Here is a 21,623-nt window from a genome sequence, read left to right as displayed (position 1 = left end):
TTTTGTTCACAATTTGTTTAGTTCGTTTGCCTTCTTTTTTTCTCCAAAAGAACCGATAAAAGTAATGTTAAAGGACCGGATCGATAAGACAGACATACTTTATTGCCATTTCAACAAGACACAGAGTACTATTAAAACGAAATTGCGTTGTACTGGCTTACAGGAACAGGACAATATAAAAACTTGCTAAAATTGTACATATAAATAAATAATAGTGACGTGGTGCTGATAAAATTAAAGATAAAGTGTGCGTTTAAAATATAAAGACTTACTATACATATAAATAAAATAGACATACTATATAACAAATATGTGCTCTTTACACAGCGTAATGTAATCTCTGTGTTACTGGTCTACTTGCTGTTCAGCAGTCTGATGGCATGGGGGGAAAAGCTATTGCAGAATCTGGCTGTTCTGCTCTTAATGCTGCGGAACCTCTTGCCGGAGGGCAGCAGGGAGAACAGAGCATGGTGAGGATGAGTGGGGTCTTTAAACATGTTCTGGGCTTTTGTCAGGCAGCGTTTCTGAGCGGTGTCTCTGATGGGAGGGAGAGAAACTCCGATGATCTTCTCTGCCGTCCTAACCACTCTCTGCAGAGACTTCCAGTCTTTGGCGTTGCAGTCTCTCGACCAGATGGAGATGTCAGCACGCTCTCTATGGTTCCTCTGTAGAACGTGGTGAGGATGGGAGGGGGGAGCTGTGCAGGAAGAGTGGACCAGGTCAGACTGCTTGTGATATGCACCCCCAGGAACTTGGTGCTGTCTGTAGTCTTCACTGTTGTGCCGTTGATGTGGAGTGGTGGGTGACAGTGCTTTTTGTTCCTGAAGTCGACAATGATCTCTTTTGTTTTATCGACATTCACGATCAGGTTGTTGGTGTTACACCAGTCTGTCAGATGTTTCACCTCCTCCCTGTAGGCCTGTTCGTTGTTGTCCCTGATGAGTCCCACCACTGTTGTATCGTCCGCGTACTTTATGATGTGGTTGGTACTGAACCTGGAGCATAAAGCGCTATCGATAAAAGCAGTAGTACCGTTAAAGCCTTAACGATACCCATCCCTATGTGGATGTCAGTTTTACACACATTCTGAGGCCGCCGTGCCTATGTTTTTTGTTTTCACTGCTAATTTATGTTTATGTTCTATTAGTGCATTAAAAAGTCATTAAAATCATTAATGAAGTTTCAGCTCAGACCCCACGCTTAATATGTCTCCCCCTGGCCCACCTACATTAATATGGCCCACCTACATTTCTCCAGGCCCACCCACACAATAATTCCTGGCTACGCCACTGCCAGGGACACAACGACATGCTGACTGCAGTGGGGTTTGAACATGTGCTCCCCTGATCCGAACACCAACGCACTATCCACTGAGCCACACGCCTAATATGTAAGGGTTAATGTGTAGCGAGGCGTCGGGCTCTTGATCAGCCTGTCGGGTGTTCTTTTACCCATAATGACCGCCTCGCTACACATTGTCCCTTATATACTTTATTGATCCCACATTTGGAAATGTTACATTACAGCAGCATGTAAAACAAGACATTGCACATCATTTGAAATTAAAAAGAGTTGAAAATAAACGATTATAAAATAGAAACGCCCCAAAATAGAAAATAAAACAGTACTAAAAAAGTAATATATATATATATATATATATATATATATATATATATACGTTGACTGTGAAGCTAAGTAAACTGTAAACCATCTGACAAATATAACACTATTGAAGGGCCACATTACAGTTTACTCAATATATAAAAGTAGGATACTATATATTTTTTTATTATCATGAAACTGATGTGGAGTGATACATCTTCCAATAGACGATCTTATAGTATTGTCACACTGCATCATATTTGACTGTACTCAGATTCCCTCATAATTATATGTTGTGTAAATATTAGCTTTTATAGTCGTGGTATTTTTTTATTTTGCTACCTATTCTTCTTTCTGTGTCTCTGTATGCACCACTAATACCAAAGCAAATCCCTCGTAAAACTACTTGGTAATAAAACCCATTCTGATTCTGATACTAAATCATAATTTCGAGACACTTGATGAATTATGGTGATTATTTCGTTAACATTTCTCATTATATTTTCATCACCTTAGTTCAATGACAATATCTGGGTTTTTTTCTGCACATATTGTTATTCCATTCTATTTCAATGTAAATACTGCTTTATTTCATTTTTAATTTTACTATATTTTTCTTATTTTGTAATGTTATTATAGTGTTCTTAACATAGTTCTCTATCTGTGTTTTTTTTTAATTGTTTTATTTGTAGCCTATGTATGCACCACGACATCAAGTCAAATTGTCAACCTAATACATCTGTTTTTGACTCCACTGAAAACAATAGTAGTGATACATCGTCCAATAGACGATCTTTTCCCAAAGGTAGTTTCCAAAGTTGTTGCGGACATGCTGAGTCCGCGGGAGCGCGCCTGCTGTGGATTACACCGGCCAGGGAAGAGCAGGAGACGGGGGCGCGCTTGCTGTGGATTACACCGGCCAGGGAAGAGCAGGAGACAAATTGACAAACTGACAAGTGAAGAGCCAGGTTCACACGGTGCTCCGTCGCTACTTCACCGGGAAACTTTACCAGATTTTAACCTCACTCTGGAGCCTTGGAGTGAGTTTCTTCTTCCACCACGGAGTGTCCCGCCCCAGAAGAGAAGGTACGTTAAGGTGTGAATGTTTGGGAGTGTTTAGCAGGAAGGCTAATTAGCTAGCTAATGTTAGCCACAGATTAGCTTCTGTAAATAATTACTGACAGGAGCTGCAACTCTGTGTTAACTTGACTATTAGTTAAAGGTGAGATGTAGTACACACACGTATTCCCATAACCAGGAACTGTAGTTTACTAACAGAGGTGGGAAAAGTATTTGAGTAAAAGTACCAGAGTGTAGGAATACTGTTACAGTAAAATTCCTGCTTTCAAAATGTTACTCAAGTTAAAGTATTAGCATCAAAATATAGTTAAAGTACCACAAGTAAAAGTAGCGATTATGCAGTTTGGCCCCTTTATGTCTTGAACATGTGTCTATAAATCATAGGTCTTGTTAATATAGTGTTGTATGCACTGATGTGTTGTCATTAAATCAGCATGCACTTATTTGCAATAGTGAGTCCTTACTTGCTATTACTTACGTTAATTTAAGTATTTTGGTAAGCAAAACATGGTGTCAATGTTATATGTTATGCATTTATTATTTGTATTGTATCTTTTGTAACTCTGCCTCAATAATTTCCTTCAGGTTAAACTAAACAAAGCATTACCTTACCTTACGCATTTGACCTATATGTAATGATTTACTGCTTTGTTGTTGGGTTACTCCCCAACCCTCTTCTTGTACATTGCATTGAATTGAGACTCTTGGTTTTGGACTTTTAGATAGATTCACAATTTCAAGTTCTTCTCCTTTTCGTTTGATAGACATGAATTGCTATTTTATGAAAGACTAATAGTTAAAGTCATCCAAAGCTAACTCAAGTATTTATTGCAGCTTTCAGATACATTCTCAAATAGTACGAACACCATAAATCACATGATCTTTGCTGCCTGAATGATGATGAAACCTTTTGATATTTCCAAGGAAGTGTGAGGGTGTACTCACTGTATCGAAGGACCGACGTAATGCCATGTTTGATTTGTGTCAAGTGTTGATTCCCACAGCCTGCTCCCATTCCTTCCTTGAGCAATCTACCTGTCACTAAACACGCCTTTTGTGTTTTATGTATGTTCCCATTCCTCTCCCACTGTAAGCAGGCTGTGGTTGGTAAAGTATGACACATTGTGGTCACTGGCAGTCGCACGAGACCCCGGGGAGTTGAGTTTCGAGCAAAGTCGTGGTGAGAGGTGTAACTGGGACAGCCTGTGCTGAATGTAGGCTGTTTAGGGGAGAGTCGACCTATATGTGCTGTGATTACGTGCGGAGGGCACAGTGCTGTTCTTACAGGCTCTACTCGTTTCTGATTTTAGGAATTGTGATTTCAGTTTCAGATTTTGAAGGATTTAGTCCAAACCATAATCCCAGAAAAAGCCAATTCTCCCCTTTATGAGCCTTTTTTATGCTTTTGTTTGTTCTCTATTTTTAAATCGTGTGCATAGAATGTAAGGCTGCTCAATTAATCGTATTTTAATCGCAATTACGATTTTGGCTTGCAACGATTACGAAAACAACGTAATCGAAATAAAACGATTACTTTATTATTATTATTATTATTTATTTTTATTGGTTTTTCAGTTGAATTCTACTTAAAGTTCAGGGTAATCAACTGTTAAAAACATACTGTTCAATTTGTTTTCAATAAATGGATGTTTTCAGAGTAAATGGATAATCGTTTGTAATAATCGTGAAATCAATTATTGACCCAAATAATCGAGATTATGATTTTTGCCATAATCGAGCAGCCCTAGTAGAATGGCGCTGCTGCTCAAAGCATTGAAAAATGGGCTAATATGCGAAACTTAAATCTATCTATATTTGGAGGGATTATTTGAGTACCAAAGAAAACAGTTTGTCTGAAAACATTAATGTTAAATCATATCTGTGTTTCTAAAACGTTGACATCTTGTCTGTTCTGTGACGACAACACACGAGCATTCAAATTGAGCTTTGTGAGCCTGATAAGCTAACTGAGAGAGAAAGGTGCTCTCTGATGAAAAGGACTCACTCAGAGGAATCGGGCTCTGGACCTGGCTAACGAGTGTCATGTGAAGAAAGACTCTCCGTGTTTCACTGGAAACATGTTAGGCATTTAGTGTTGGAAAACTATTCCCAAGGTGCTCCTTTTTGTTGTTCCTGAGGGCGGGAGAAAATGGGAGGGTGTGTTTCCTACATGTGCTGACAACGGCACATTTCTTTCACCACGTAACAGTCAAATGGACCCACATGTCCTCAGCTGAGGCCTTGCCATGGCGTCCTGTAGCTCTGCGTGGTTGTATTCTTCGGATCCACCACACGGCGCACTAATGTTAATCTTATTACCATCACATCAAATGAAGGTGCTTCCTCTGATTTAGCTGATTAGACTCTAAGAAGATTTGTCCACTGAGTAGCCGTACTGATGCTGGAGCTTAATCTACACGGGGATGAGTGAAAGAGACAACAGCCAGTCCAGGCGCTTAACCCTAGAGATGCCTTTTTAATTTGATAAGATGAACCAGAAGGCCTAATCAATATGTGTGTTGTTTGTGGACTTAATCAGCATCACTCATTTCTGTATGCTAGGTTATTAGGAAAGATACCTATTAGTCGGATGAGAAAGAAAGGGGCAAGAATGTTTTGCCATTTAAAGGTTAAAATAATCGTTCGGTCTATAAAATGTTGGAAAATAATGAAAAATGTAATCCTAATTTCCTAAATGCCAATCTTCAAATAGTTGGACGACTAGCAAAAGCTAATAAAATCTGTTTATAGTCGCATTGAACAAGAAAAAGCGTTACCTTAAAATCAGGAAGCTAAACTCATTGAAATACTAACTCGACAATGAATCGTTTATCACAACAGTGTCCCTACTTTTCTGTCGATTGACAACAAAATCATGATACATAGGATCTGACACATATTTGCATTTATCTTATACATATGCGAGCTGTAAGATGTGCTAACACAGCTGGTTTCAGATGCAGTACGTTATGTGAGATGTTTGAATCCACCGCCGTCAGACGGTTTGTGACGAACCTCAGAACTCTGGCCGGATATTGACGAGGAGTGAATTAGTGAAAAGCAAACAACCAGGGAAACGTTGCGAAGGACGGCAGGAAATTAACTTTTGTCTTTCTTCCGCAGAGATTTAACTTCCCAGACAATCAAGAGAGAAGCAATACTTCCTGAATGAACTCGCTAAGGAATGTCATAGTTTCTGTTAAGCAGGGTAGAGAAGGTAATTCCCTTTGCTTGGAGTCATTATTCCCAGAACTGGTGACAGACAGGATGTGTCGCAACTTAAAGGTCTCATATACTGTTTTCCATCAATATATTACAGGTCTCAGATTTATACAAAACATGTCTCTGAAGTGTTTGGCTCCAAACAGATCATTGCAGCATTACCCATAATCCCCTCTGTTTCAAAAGTGCTGATTCTCTGGGTGTTTCTCAATCTCGAGTAAAGCTGCTCCAGAGCCACTATTTCAAGCATACTAAGTCATCGAGTGCCGCCGAAGGACTGTTCCAATGTCCAGCATACTTGGAATTCTACCGAGCCCGGCGTACTTCGTTTGGAGAAATTTCGAGGCTGCACATGTGTAGGCTCCGCGGTCTTAAAATCCCCACAATGCTTTGCGCACGGACCAATTTCCCCAAATCTGTGGCAGAAAATGTAACCTGTCATATGACGCACACCTGCACACTTGCTCGCCTGTTCCACTCTTCGTTTTCCAAATGCTAGGAAGTATTCTTGCCTCGCTTCTGAAGCAAGCATACTCGACATTGAGAAACACCCACAGTCTGTTACTTTAGATGAAAATAAGGAGCCCCTCCCCACGCCCCTCTGAGAGACATTTGGTTACAAAGAACACAATGGTGCTCTAGGAGGAGATTCAGGTGATAAGGGGGGGGTTACCTTGGTTGCTGATTGGCTAACGGTTACACAAGCCAAAACGTTATGACATCATAAAGTGGCCAAAATCTGATCAGCTCATTTTCAGACAGGTTTTTATAGAAATGGATCAAAAAGAGAGAGAATCTTTTTTCCTGAAACTTTCAGAGTCTCTTTCCACAGAGGGGACACATGTTGATGTAGAAGAGACATGAAGAAGAGGGGACACATGTTGATGTAGAAGAGACATGAAGAAGAGGGGACACATGTTGATGTAGAAGAGACATGAAGAAGAGGTGACACATGTTGATGTAGAAGAGACATGAAGAAGAGGTGACACATGTTGATGTAGAAGAGACATGAAGAAGAGGGGACACATGGTGATGTAGAAGAGACATGAAGAAGAGGGGACACATGTTGATGTAGAAGAGACATGAAGAAGAGGGGACACATGTTGATGTAGAAGAGACATGAAGACGAGGGGACACATGTTGATGTGGAAGAGACATGAAGAAGAGGGGACACATGTTGATGTAGAAGAGACATGAAGAAGAGGGGGACACATGTTGATGTAGAAGAGACATGAAGAAGAGGGGACACATGTTGATGTAGAAGAGACATGAAGACGAGGGGACACATGTTGATGTAGAAGAGACATGAAGAAGAGGGGACACATGTTGATGTAGAAGAGACATGAAGACGAGGGGACACATGTTGATGTAGAAGAGACATGAAGAAGAGGGGACACATGTTGATTTAGAAGAGACATGAAGAAGAGGGGACACATGTTGATGTAGAAGAGACATGGAGAAGAGGGGACACATGTTGATGTAGAAGAGACATGAAGAAGAGGGGGACACATGTTGATGTAGAAGAGACATGAAGAAGAGGGGACACATGTTGATTTAGAAGAGACATGATGAAGAGGGACACATGTTGATGTAGAAGAGACATGAAGAAGAGGGGACACATGTTGATGTAGAAGAGACATGAAGAAGAGGGGACACATGTTGATTTAGAAGAGACATGAAGAAGAGGGGACACATGTTGATTTAGAAGAGACATGAAGAAGAGGGGACACATGTTGATGTAGAAGAGACATGAAGAAGAGGGGACACATGTTGATGTAGAAGAGACATCAAGAAGAGGGGACACATGTTGATGTAGAAGAGACATGGAGAAGAGGGGACACATGTTGATGTAGAAGAGACATGAAGAAGAGGGGACACATGTTGATGTAGAAGAGACATGAAGAAGAGGGGACACATGTTGATTTAGAAGAGACATGAAGAAGAGGGGACACATGTTGATTTAGAAGAGACATGAAGAAGAGGGGACACATGTTGATTTAGAAGAGACATGAAGAAGAGGGGACACATGTTGATGTAGAAGAGACATGAAGAAGAGGGGACACATGTTGATGTAGAAGAGACATGGAGAAGAGGGGACACATGTTGATGTAGAAGAGACATGAAGAAGAGGGGACACATGTTGATGTAGAAGAGACATGAAGAAGAGGGGACACATGTTGATGTAGAAGAGACATGAAGAAGAGGGGACACATGTTGATGGAGAAGAGACATGAAGAAGAGGGGACACATGTTGATGTAGAAGAGACATGAAGAAGAGGGGACACATTTGATGTAGAAGAGACATGAAGAAGAGGGGACACATGTTGATGTAGAAGAGACATGAAGAAGAGGGGACACATGTTGATGTAGAAGAGACATGAAGAAGAGGGGACACATGTTGATGTAGAAGAGACATGAAGAGGAGGGACACATGTTGATGTAGAAGAGACCTGGAGAAGAGGGGGACACATGTTTGATTTAGAAGAGACATGAAGAAGAGGGGACACATGTTGATGTAGAAGAGACCTGGAGAAGAGGGGACACATGTTGATGTAGAAGAGACATGAAGAAGAGACATGGAGAAGAGGGGACACATGTTGATTTAGAAGAGACATGAAGAAGAGGGGACACATGTTGATGTAGAAGAGACATGAAGAAGAGGGGACACATGTTGATGTAGAAGAGACATGGAGAAGAGGGGACACATGTTGATTTAGAAGAGACATGAAGAAGAGGGGACACATGTTGATGTAGAAGAGACATGAAGAAGAGGGGACACATGTTGATTTAGAAGAGACATGGAGAAGAGGGGACACATGTTGATGTAGAAGAGACATGAAGAACAGGGGACACATCTTGATGTAGAAGAGACATGAAGAAGAGGGGGGACAACATGTTATGTAGAAGAGACATGAGAAACAGGGGACACATGTTGATTGTAGAAGAGACATGCAGAAGAGGGGGACACATGTTGATTTAGAAGAGACATGAAGAAGAGGGGACACATGTTGATGTAGAAGAGACATGAAGAAGAGGGGACACAGGTTGATGTGAAGAGACATGAAGAAGAGGGGACACATGTTGATGTAGAAGAGACATGAAGAAGAGGGGACACATGTTGATGTAGAAAGAGACATGAAGAAGAGGGGACAACATGTTGATGTAGAAAGAGACGTGAAGAAAAGAAGAGGGGACACATGTTGATGTAGAAGAGACGTGAAGAAGATGGGACACATGTTGATGAAGAAGAGACATGAAGAAGAGGGGACCATGTTGATGTAGAAGAGACGTGAAGAAGAGGGGACACATGTTGATGTAGAAGAGACGTGAAGAAGAGGGGGACCCATGTTGATGTAAGAAGAGACGGAAAAAAGACGGAGGACACAATGTTGATGTAGTAGAGAGACGTGAAGAAGAGGGGAACATGTTGATGTAGAAGAGACATGAAGAAGAGGGGACACATGTTGATGTAGAAGAGACGTGAAGAAGAGGGGACACATGTTGATGTAGAAGAGACGTGAAGAAGAGTGGACACTGTTGATGAGAAGAGACATGGAGAAGAGGGGACACATGTTGATGTAGAAGAGACATGAAGAAGAGGGGACACATGTTGATGTAGAAGAGACATGAAGAAGAGGGGACACATGTTGATTGTAGAAGAGACATGAAGAAGAGGGGACACATGTTTGATGTAGAAGAGACATGAAGAAGAGGGGACACATGTTGATGTAGAAGAGACATGAAGAAGAGGGGATACATGTTGATGAAGAAAGAGACATGGAGAAGAGGGGACACATGTTGATGTAGAAGAGACATGAAAGAAGAGGGGACACATGTTGATGAAGAAGAGACGTGAAAGAAGAGGGACACATGTTGATGTAGAAGAGACGTGAAGAAGAGGGGACACATGTTGATGTAGAAGAGACGTGTGAAGAAGAGGGGACACATGTTGATGTAGAAGAGACGTGAAGAAGAGGGGACACAGTTGATGTAGAAGAGACATGGAGAAGAGGGGACACATGTTGATGAGAGGGGACACATGTTGATGTAGGAGACATGAAGAAGAGGGGACAACATGTTGATGTAGAAGAGACATGAAGAAGAGGGGACACATGTTGATGTAGAAGAGACATGAAGAAGAGGGGACACATGTTGATGTAGAAGAGACATGAAGAAGAGGGGACACATGTTGATGTAGAAGAGAACATGGAGAAGAGGGGACACATGTTGATGTAGAAGAGACATGAAGAAGAGGGGACACATGTTGATGTAGAAGAGACATGAAGAAGAGGGGACACATGTTGATGTAGAAGAGACATGAAGAAGAGGGGACACATGTTGATGTAGAAGAGACGTGAAGAAGAGGGGACACATGTTGAAGTAGAAGAGAAATGAAGAAGAGGGGACACATGTTGATGTAGAAGAGACGTGAAGAAGAGGGGACACATGTTGATGTAGAAGAGACGTGAAGAAGAGGGGACACATGTTGATGTAGAAGAGACGTGAAGAAGAGGGGACACATGTTGATGTAGAAGAAGACAGTGAAGAAGAGGGGACACATGTTGATGTAGAAGAGAACATGAAGAAGAGGGGACACATGTTTTTAAGTAGAAGAAGACATGAAGAAGAGGGACACATGTTTGATGTAGAAGAGACATGAAGAAGAGGAGGACACAGGTTGATGTAGAAGAGACGATGAAGAAAGAGGGGACACATGTGGATGTAGAAGAGACATGAAGAAGAGGGGACACATGTTGATGTAGAAGAGACATGAAGAAGAGGGGACACATGTTGATGTAGAAGAGACATGAAGAAGAGGGGACACATGTGTGATGTGAGGACAGAAGTAAGAGGGGACCACATGGTTGATGTAGAAGAGACATGAAGAAGAGGGACACATGTTGATGTAGAAGGACATGAAGAGAAGAGGGGACACATGTGATGTAGAAGAGACACGTAAGAAGAGGGGACACATGGTGATGTAGAAGAGACACTGGAGAAGAGGGGACACATGTTGATGTAGAGGAGACATGAAGAAGAGGGGACACATGTTGATTGTAGAAGAGACAGGAAGAAGAGGGGACACATGTTGATGTAGAAGAGACCTGAAGAAGAGGAGACACATGTTGATGTAGAAGAGACATGAAGAAGAGGGGACACATGTTGATGTAGAAGAGACACGGAGAAGAGGGGACACATGTTGATGTAGAAGAGACATGAAGAAGAGGGGACACATGTTGATGTAGAAGAGACATGAAGAAGAGGGACACATGTTGATGTAGAAGAGACATGAGAAGAGGGAGACACATGTTGATGTAGAAGAGACATGAAGAAGAGGGGACACATGTTTGATGTAGAAGAGACATGAAGAAGGGGGGACACATGTTGATGTAGAAGAGACATGAAGAAGAGGGGACACATGTTGATGTAGAAGAGACATGAAGAAGAGGGGACACATGTTGATGTAGAAGAGACATGAGGAGAGGGGACACATTGAGTAGAGAGACATGAAGAAGAGGGACACATGTTGATGTAGAAGAGACATGGAGAAGAGGGGACACATGTTGATGTAGAAGAGACATGAAGAAGAGGGGACACATGTTGATGTAGAAGAGACATGAAGAAGAGGGGACACATGTTGATGTAGAAGAGACATGAAGAAGAGGGGACACATGTTGATGTAGAGGAGACATGAAGAAGAGTGGACACATGTTGATGTAGAAGAGACGTGAAGAAGAGGGGACACATGTTGATGTAGAAGAGACATGAAAAAGAGGGGACACATGTTGATGTAGAAGAGACATGGAGAAGAGGGGACACATGTTGATGTAGAAGAGACATGAAGAAGAGGGGACACATGTTGATGTAGAAGAGACATGAAGAAGAGGGGGACACATGTTGATGTAGAAGAGACATGAAGAAGAGGGGACACATGTTTGATGAAGAGAGGGGACACATGTTGATGTAGAAGAGACATGAAGAAGAGGGGACACATGTTGATGTAGAAGAGACATGAAGAAGAGGGGACACATGTTGATGTAGAAGAGACATGAAGAAGAGTGGACACATGTTGATGTAGAAGAGACGTGAAGAAGAGGGGACACATGTTGATGTAGAAGAGACATGAAGAAGAGGGGACACATGTTGATGTAGAAGAGACATGAAGAAGAGGGGACACATGTTGATGTAGAAGAGACGTGAAGAAGAGGGGACCACATGTTGATGTAGAAGAGACGTGAAGAAGAGGGGACACATGTTGATGTAGAAGAGACGTGAAGAAGAGGGGACACATGTTGATGTAGAAGAGACATGAAGAAGAGGGGACACATGTTGATGTAGAAGAGACATGAAGAAGAGGGGACAGTGTTTGATGTAGAAGAGACATGAAGAAGAGGGGACACATGTTGATGTAGAAGAGACGTGAAGAAGAAGAGGGGACACATGTTGAAGTAGAAGAGAAATGAAGAAGAGGGGACACATGTTGATGTAGAAGAGACATGAAGAAGAGGGGACACATGTTGATGTAGAAGAGACATGAAGAAGAGGGGACACATGTTGATGTAGAAGAGACGTGTGTTGATGTAGAAGAGACGTGAAGAAGAAGAGGGGAACATGTTGATTGTAGAAGAGACATGAAGAAGAGGGGAACATGTTGATGTAGAAGAGACGTGAAGAAGAGGGGACACATGTTGAGTAAGAAGAGACATGAAGAAGAGGGGACACATGTTGATGTAGAAGAGACATGAAGAAGAGGGGACCACATGTTGATGTAGAAGAGACATGAAGAAGAGGGGACACATGTTGATGTAGAAGAGACATGAAGAAGAGGGGACACATGTTGATGTAGAAGAGACTGTGAAGAAGAGGGGACACATGTTGATGTAGAAGAGACATGAAGAAGAGGGGACACATGTTGATGTAGAAGAGACATGAAGAAGAGGGGACACATGTTGATGTAGAAGAAGAGACATGAAGAAGAGGGGACACATGTTGATGTAGAAGAGACATGAAGAAGAGGGGACACATGTTGATGTAGAAGAGACATGAAGAAGAGGGGACACATGGTTGATGTAGAAGAGACATGAAGAAGAGGGGACACATGTTGATGTAGAAGAGACATGAAGAAGAGGGGACACATGTTGATGTAGAAGAGACATGAAGAAGAGGGGACACATGTTGATGTAGAAGAGACATGAAGAAGAGGGGACACGTGTTGATGTAGAAGAGACATGAAGAAGAGGGGACACATGTTGATGTAGAAGAGACACTGAAGAAGAGGGGACACATGTTGATGTAGAAGAGACATGAAGAAGAGGGGACACATGTTGATGTAGAAGAGACATGAAGAAGAGGGGACACATGTTGATGTAGAAGAGACATGAAGAAGAGGGGACACATGTTGATGTAGAAGAGACATGAAGAAGAGGGGACACATGTTGATGTAGAAGAGACGTGAAGAAGAGGGGACAACATGTTGATGTAGAAGAGACATGAAGAAGAGGGGACACATGTTGATGTAGAAGAGACATTGAGACATGTTGATGTAGAAGAGGGGACACATGTTGATGTAGAAGAGACATGAAGAAGAGGGGACACATGTTGATGTAGAAGAGACATGAAGAAGAGGGGACACATGTTGATTGTAGAAGAGACATGAAGAAGAGGGGACACATGTTGATGAAGAAGAGACATGAAGAAGAGGGGACACATGTTGATGTAGAAGAGACATGAAGAAGAGGGGACACATGTTGATGTAGAAGAGACGTGAAGAAGAGGGGACACATGTTGATGAAGAAGAGACATGAAGAAGAGGGGACACATGTTGATGTAGAAGAGACATGAGGAATAGGGGGACACATGTTGATGTAGAAGGAGACATGAAGAAGAGGGGACACATGTTGATGTAGAAGAGACATGAAGAAGAGGGGACACATGTTGATGTAGAAGAGACATGAAGAAGAGGGGACACATGTTGATGTAGAAGAGACATGAAGAAGAGGGGACACATGTTGATGTAGAAGAGACATGAAGAAGAGGGGACACATGTTGATGAAGAAGAGACATGAAGAAGAGGGGACACATGTTGATGAAGAAGAGGGGACACATGTTGATGAAGAAGAGACGTGAAGAAGAGGGGACACATGTTGATGTAGAAGAGACGTGAAGAAGAGGGGACACATGTTGATGTAGAAGAGACGTGAAGAAGAGGGGACACATGTTGATGTAGAAGAGACATGAAGAAGAGGGGACACATGTTGATGAAGAAGAGACGTGAAGAAGAGGGTTTTGCCTGATAGGTGACCTTTAACAAAGTGACTTTGGACAAACCACAGAGTTTTGATATGAAACTCAACACTGTGACGTATTGTGAAATGGAGCTTTAAGTGCAGGAATGTGCACAGATCAAATCTACTGTAAACTGAATCTACTGTGAGGAAGGCTGGATGAAAACCCTGTTCATTTATGGCTCAACTGAAATACTAATCCTGATCATTTTGAAATGATACATGTTGTTGTTTTCCATTTCTTTAGTGAAAATGTTTAGTAAATAAGACGTATTGATTAGAAAGCTGACACATTTCCCAATCTTGGCCCTGTCTTCAACACAAGGATCAGATCAAACACAAGAGCGCGGTCTGTTCTCCAGCAACACTTTAATGAAAAAGCTAATTCACGCATCAACCAGTGCTTCAGTTATCTCTGGTGTGCGCTGACTGTGACCTATGACTGGGCACCAGAGGCTGTGTGTTGTCCGGCTAATAGACACTCTGTTTCCCTCAGCGTGTGTTAGCCAGCGAGGTAATCCCAGAGGATATCATCCCCGCGGTCACCGTATCGCCGTAATCCAGGCGCTGTTGGTTTAATCACACCTGATCACTACCCTTTAAATAAGCCATCGCACAAGAGAGATGCCACATAGCAATATTACAGAATGGCTGCCGAACCCTTAGTTTACTGACTTTAAAGCAATGTGCTATAAAAGGGCGTAGCTCATCTCGCTTGTAGGATTTGGATAATTCTGCTTTTTGACATGCTCATCATGGATCAGTCAGAGTTTAGCACTGGATACAAATGGAATGGTAACTTAATGTTCTATCAATAATCTCCATCATCGGCAGTGAAAGGTATTTGTTGTTGTGTGGTTGGGCTGCTTGCTCTGTGTCTGCATCATAGATAGAAGCTGATATAAGACGTCTTGCCTTGATCGTCCATTCAAATCCTATTCTCAGTGTTTCAAAGTGTTTCCTGGATGTGACTTGTGATCACAACTATGGACTAGGGATGGGAATTTGAAAGCAAATGTATATTCGAATATTCGACCCCCAAAAAAACGGTTAACCGAAATGTCGAATTTGTCAAATGTATTGAACTGGTGATCACAGTTTGAACAGTTGACCGCTATAGGCCTACAGCTTTCATGCTTAAAACATAACTTGGTTTTTAAATGAAAGAGGGATCATACACGAACAACATAACGGGTTGTAACGTAACCCGTGACAACAGAGATCAACAACCTGTAACAGGGCCTGTGCACAGAATGCAGCTATTCAATACTCATTCTTGTTTAAGAATATGAGCATGTCTACTCGGGGGAGAGGCGGGTGCGATTCACAATCAGGCCAGCTGTAGAGGAGACCCTCTCAGCTGGATTTTTGGGCATAAGATGAGGTTTGAGTCTGCGTGGTCTGCGTGTCGGGAGGGGCAGCAGCCGTATCATTAGCTAGAACTAGCTAGATCTGATGGATTTGGACATAAACGCGAGTGAAGTATAACCGGACGCGAGAGAGAGAGATCAGCAGCTCTGCCCGCCGTGAGGGACCGGTGAGCGGAGCAAAACACACCTTTAGACCAAACACACTTAGCTATGGCACTGTCGTATACATTGAATTATTCCATTTGATCATATGTAAACAACTTAGGCACCCCTCCCAAAAAAACTAAAATTACAATAAAAATATTCATAACTCATATTCTCATATTCTCACACCTGAATAGTTTTGAATATCCGATGAATCGATCCCATCCCTACTATGAATGTGCTTGTAATATCCTGCATGAACTGCTACTGAAGCTGTAATATCCTGCAGTAATATCCTGCCACTTAATGCATGACATAACGTTCCCCCACCACTGTCTGCTGGAGCTCAGCTGGGGGCACACGTCTTGGGAACTTTATTATTTAGTTTGAAAAAGCTTAGGAAATTAACTTGACACTAAGTTTACTTTTATACAAACTCTTTAATCAAACAAAGAGCCCAAAGTGCTTCAATTAGAAAAAAACAACATAACATAAATAACAAATCAATGTTGTTTTGTTGGACAAAAAATTACAAAAAAAAACATTAATAAGAAAAGAATAAATGAAACACAAACACTTTTAAAAAGCAATGATAGGACTTTAACATTAAAAGATAGATTTGTCAGAATACAGAGAGAGCTATTCTAATATCCAGAGGCAGTCAATTCCACAGTTTAGGGTCATCAAAAAGATTAGATGAACTTTTAAGAAGACCAAAGAGTTCCCAGTACAGCCTCTTTTACTCTAGAGCAGGGGTGTCAAACTCGCGGCCCGGGGGCCAAATCCGGCCTGTGACTTCATTTCATGTGGCCCCACAAGAGCTTGCAAAGAATATAATACGTTTATGATACGGTTACAGGCCGATTTACAGAAGCACAATGCCCATAAACTACATGTCCCACAATGCATCTCACATTTGACTTTTTTCTCAGAATCTGACTTTTTTTTTCAGAATTTGGCTTTTCTTTTCAAACCATTTTGTGACATACGCACTGAAGAGACTTGCCATTATTTGCCCTAGACTTCTGCTTTCAGACGTAGTTAATTATGAAGTTATTACCCTATCCGATAATAATCCAATGCAGAGGCAATGATGTAATATAATACATTATTTTGTATACATTAAATATGTATATATGTATTTTTATATAGTCTTAAAGTTACAACCGGCCCTTTGAGTGCAACCATAATGCTGATGTGGCCCGCGATGAAATTGAGGTTGACCCCCCCTGCTCTAGGCTGTTGAATGAGAATGAAGTAATGACGCTTACATTTGAAACTCAATAGGTAAATATAAAAGTGTTCTTCCTGAAAGCTTTAATAATGTCCGACCCCCCCCCTGCCAGTCAGTCTAAACCACAAACAACTTCAAGATTCCCGTTTACACGTCGGCAGCTTGTGTTGTTCTCAGCAATCTGATGTCTGATTTTTTTAAATAACTTTAGAAACTCTTTAGAGCTCAGTTTGCTCAAGGTGTGCTGGAGCCGCGCCTCGTGTTGTAATAGAGAGTGTGTGTGCACATGTGACTTCAGCAGAAAACTATTTGTGTGACTCGGCTGCAACATGCCTCAGGTTTGTTTTATTGGCTGTCATCAGACAGAGACGGACAGATAACAAGAGTTATAGTGGTAAAAGAACACCATGTCCCCTCTTTGTGTCTGACAGTATGTGCCACTCTGAAGCTCCTTTCCACAGGTTTAAAGTGCAAGAACCGCTCATCCAAATAACTTCACACTCGTCACTGCACTTCCTTGTAGTGTTGCACGGTGTACCGATTCTTTCACACACACATACGGGTATTGGGCCGAGGGCGACACCGTACTTCCGGTATCCGCCGGTTTACGCGAGGTGCAAGCAGGCCAAGGGTTTAGCCGTACACCGTCGAGGTGTTGCTAAGCTTCCTGTACTGAATATCATAGTCTATTGCCTTAATCAATATCTAGTCAACTCTAAAATACCACATATATGCAATGGCATGATAATATTATTGTGACAAGTGGGGTATTCACCTGGTGTTTCCAGAAGATAGACGTAGATGCAGCCAAAATCGATGCAGTCTGTAAGGGCAATCCGACAACCCACACAGCTCTAGTTTACGCTGGTAACGACCTGGAGCACACCCCTCAAGTCCAGAGATGTAATCCGAAGACATGCAGCGATTTCTTCGGTCCTTAATTCAGAAAAAAAACCTAGTGCGCTCTGCCTGGCTACGTTAGCTAGCTGTTTATATTTGCACTTCCAGGATATTTGCACCTCCATGAAAATGGCGTATTTATATATATATATATATATGGCGCGTGTTGCATTGTGGGTAGCTCGTGACGTCACTGTGTGTGAAATAATACTTGAAAGGTACCGCGATACCCTGCCGTTAAAAACGGTACGATTCCTCCGTTTCATTAGTATCGGTACTTTAAGAATGACGGGGGGAAAGTACTCCGGTGAGAAAGCGCTGTTTTAATAAGAGCCGTGTGTGTTCAGCGCTCTGCTTCCACTCCCTGCACTGCAGCCGTGCCTGCAGCCCCTCCCCTCTCAAGCACGCTCTAAGTCCCTCCCCTCTCTCGTGCACGCAGCCACGCGCTAGCTGCCAGAGCATGTGAGAAAGCGAGAAGCATGGCTGCAAGTGGGAGTGCAAGTGGGAGTGCAACTGGCGCTGCGCCTCGGCTTGTTGACAAAAAAGACGCCAGAAGCTAAATGTGGAAGTATTTGAGCGACATCTCTGACAGTGAGGGCAAGCCTACGGACACCACGAGGCCTGTCTGTGAGACATGTTTTAGATCCCTGCAAACCAAGGGAGCCAACACATCAAACTTGGTTAAGCACCCCGCCGACCGGCATCCAGACAGGTTAGCGAATGTGATAGATAACATAATTACATCATGCTCAGCCCAAGCCCTCAAATCTAAGTCAAACAAGTGTAATTTATTTTGTGACAAATGAACGTTTTCGTAGTTTGCCGAGGCAATTAATGGCAATGATAACTGTCTAATATGGCTATCTTTGTAGCTAACTTACCAATGTGGTTATGGTTCTGGTGTGAAATATAAAGCACAATAATTACATTTAAGACTGTTTCCCTTTTTTTTAAGAAAAGTATCGAAAAAGAATCGGAATCGCAATTCTTGACTTGGTTTTGGTTTCGTGACAACACTACTTCCTTGTGTTGTCAGTTATTCTCCCGCCAAGTGTGAAGACAATCGGATGAACGGTTGTCAAGGAAAGCGAAGGACAGAGACATTCATACAAAGACTAATCAATTTTTGTTTGATTCATTTGTTCATATTCGGTGGAAAAAGGCTTTCAAAAACATATCAGATTTTATAAATATATTTCAAAGACTAATTGAGAGAAACTCTAAGATTGTTATTTACTTTTGTAAAGATTTTTGTTAATATTATGTAGTACTACTGAAAAGAGGGTGGGGGGCAATATGCAGCAAAGAGTTCAGGTATTATTTGTTAGCCCCTTTCTGAGGGGAAATCAATGCTTCAACATTATTTAAGCACCATTTTTCTAACTTTTACCCAAAATCGTCTTTTTTTTGTTCAAAACAAATTCCTGCCGTTTGCTGCTAGAACTTACAAACGAACAACTGTCTTTTGTGTAGAAGGATTTCTTGGTAAAGTGTGTATTACTATAATAAATGTATATCAAATGTCCTGAAGGGCTTTAACACTATATGATACACCTCCGTTACCCCCAAGAAACATATTTCAAGGCTTGGTATTGATTTAATCATGATTGTGGAACATCAAATGGAAATGGATGTATGTGATATATGTGTCAGACACTTACTTTAGTCCTTGTTCTCCCTCCAGCTCTGCTCAGGAAGCCATGCTAATAAAAGTGTTCCGCTCGCGGTGAGCTGCCTGGCGGACAGTCGGAGGCGTCATGGCGGAGCTGCCTATTGCCCCGGGCGAGGTCTACATCGAGGTGGAGTACGACTATGAATACAAGTCCAAGGACCGCCTCATCACCATCCACCAGGGGGATTGCTTCATGCTGGTCAAGAAAAGCAACGAGGACTGGTGGCAGGTGAGGAAGGAGGAAGGGACTAAACCTTTCTACGTACCCGCTCAGTATGTCCGTGAAGTGCGTAAAGCTCTCATGCCCCCTCCCAAAACCCTTCCTCTTCCTGTTGCTGCCCCCGGAAACCCAACTCCACAAAGTGGGGGTGTACTGTGGGTGAAGCCAATCAGTCTGGAGCTGGGACCCGCGGACAGCCTCCACCGACACGAGTCCAACTACCGGCGCTCCCCCTCTGCACACACCGCCTCTTCTGGGAACTTCAGCCCCCCCACCCAGCGCAGGAACAGTAGCAACCATCAAGGCCCCCCCACCACCCCCACCAACCACGACCGAGCTCTGGCGGACATCCTTCAGCACGGCGGAGCCCACCTCCCCGCTCAGAGAGAAAAGTCTAGCACTCTGCCCCGAACCAGAGCCCAATCCCCGGACATGGAGCGATCCCCGCTGGACGTGGACCGCAGGACGGACTCTGCGGGGGAGGAGAGGCGCACCAACGACTCGGAGTCAGGAGACGAGCTCAGCAGCAGCTCCACCGAGCTCCTCCAGGTAGAGTCACATTTAAAGACATTGTTTGTGCTGTTTTTATACATGCAAAGCTTGGGTTGACACTCATTTTGGCTCCAGGACCAGGACCCGGTTCAAAATCTGGGGACCGATCCAGATCCTGTAAGCTAAGGTTTCTCAGCCAATCGCTTTTTATAGTTACTCAACAAAACCCCCCCCCCACAGGCTTCATGAGTCAAAAGTCTGGGACGCATATAACGCAATAGAGCTGTTTGCAGCCATTTCTGACCATTGTCAATGTTTGCAGACGGCTGTTTTGTAATTGTACAGTACTCTAAATTAGGGTTGTGTTTCGTTTGAATTTCAACTAATCAGAAATAAGATTAGAATTTTTACACTTCATTCATTTTTGGGTACCCGGCTCCTGGCATTGTGGATTGGCTTCTTACTGAAAACCGAGTTTCGGTTACCAACCCTCTGTCAAACCCCTCAATATACAAACAATTATGGCAATCAATAAAGTGGCATCCACGATTCAGCAGCGAAGATCATTTGCAGCTTGGCCAATGAAAATAAACCTGAACTAAAAGGCATTGTTAAGCGTTCTATTAAAGCTACAGCCGTTGTCTGTATTGGCGCCATTTGAATATTGCAGTGAAGTGTCTTTCTGCAGCTGGTTTGACTTATTTCTCTCATGTTAAGGTGATCTGACCTCCTGACCTAAATGACAACGTGTTGTAGAACAGTTTGATGTTGATCTGTCACTGCTGGCCTAAAGCTACCGAGGTGCAGACAGAGGCAGCTCAGCTCCGTCCGAAAGCCTCAGCGAGAGGAGGCAGCTGATTCATGTGAGCCCGGTCAGCGGGGCGTCTGTTCCTGAAATCATTAGCTCGGTCTGCTGCTGAGCGAAAGCCGGAGAGAACATAGAAACCAGGTGTGGTGCTGCCGCCGGGTGCAGACCTGTTTGATTAGTTACAATCAAGTCACACATGTATAGTGCTTTTACTAGAATACGTAATAAATACGCCCCCCCAACGGAGCCCCGCGCCCCCCCTGAAATTCAAGGTGTTTCTGTTGTTGTTAAAATATATATATATATATATATATAGCGCCAAATCGCAACTGAAGTAATCTATCTACGGTAGGGCTGAACGATATATCGTGTCATGGCGATAACCGCGATATTCACATCGCAGGGACGTGCGATTTTATTCATAAAAAAAAAAAAAAAATTCAATTATTTTTAGGACGTGTGATATTAAGTAGGTACATGAACTCAAACACGTCATGTTACAATTATTTTGCTGCTTGCTACAAAAGGAAAACTTGCGCGGCTCTCATGTCAGGGGTACTTGAGTGAGTGACATGCCGGCTCTGCATGCACAGC

General features: G+C 42.6%; 1 protein-coding gene across 1 annotated transcript; it reads left to right on the top strand.

Moving 5' to 3' along the window:
- The first annotated feature begins 1,731 nt into the window (after positions 1-1,731).
- Positions 1,732-20,353, top strand: LOC117554978 (rho GTPase-activating protein 12-like). Its single transcript, XM_034229611.1, has 2 exons — positions 1,732-2,688; positions 19,522-20,353. Exon 2 carries the CDS (start codon positions 19,595-19,597, stop codon positions 20,336-20,338), a length of 744 nt encoding a protein of 247 aa, XP_034085502.1. The 5' UTR covers positions 1,732-2,688; positions 19,522-19,594; the 3' UTR covers positions 20,339-20,353.
- The last annotated feature ends 1,270 nt before the right edge of the window (positions 20,354-21,623 follow it).

The sequence above is a fragment of the Gymnodraco acuticeps genome, unplaced genomic scaffold (genome assembly GCF_902827175.1).
Source record: "Gymnodraco acuticeps unplaced genomic scaffold, fGymAcu1.1, whole genome shotgun sequence".
In the NCBI taxonomy this organism is placed as follows: Eukaryota; Metazoa; Chordata; class Actinopteri; order Perciformes; family Bathydraconidae; genus Gymnodraco; species Gymnodraco acuticeps.
Note: the sequence above shows the minus strand (reverse complement) of the source record. Positions and strands in the feature narration are given on the sequence as shown.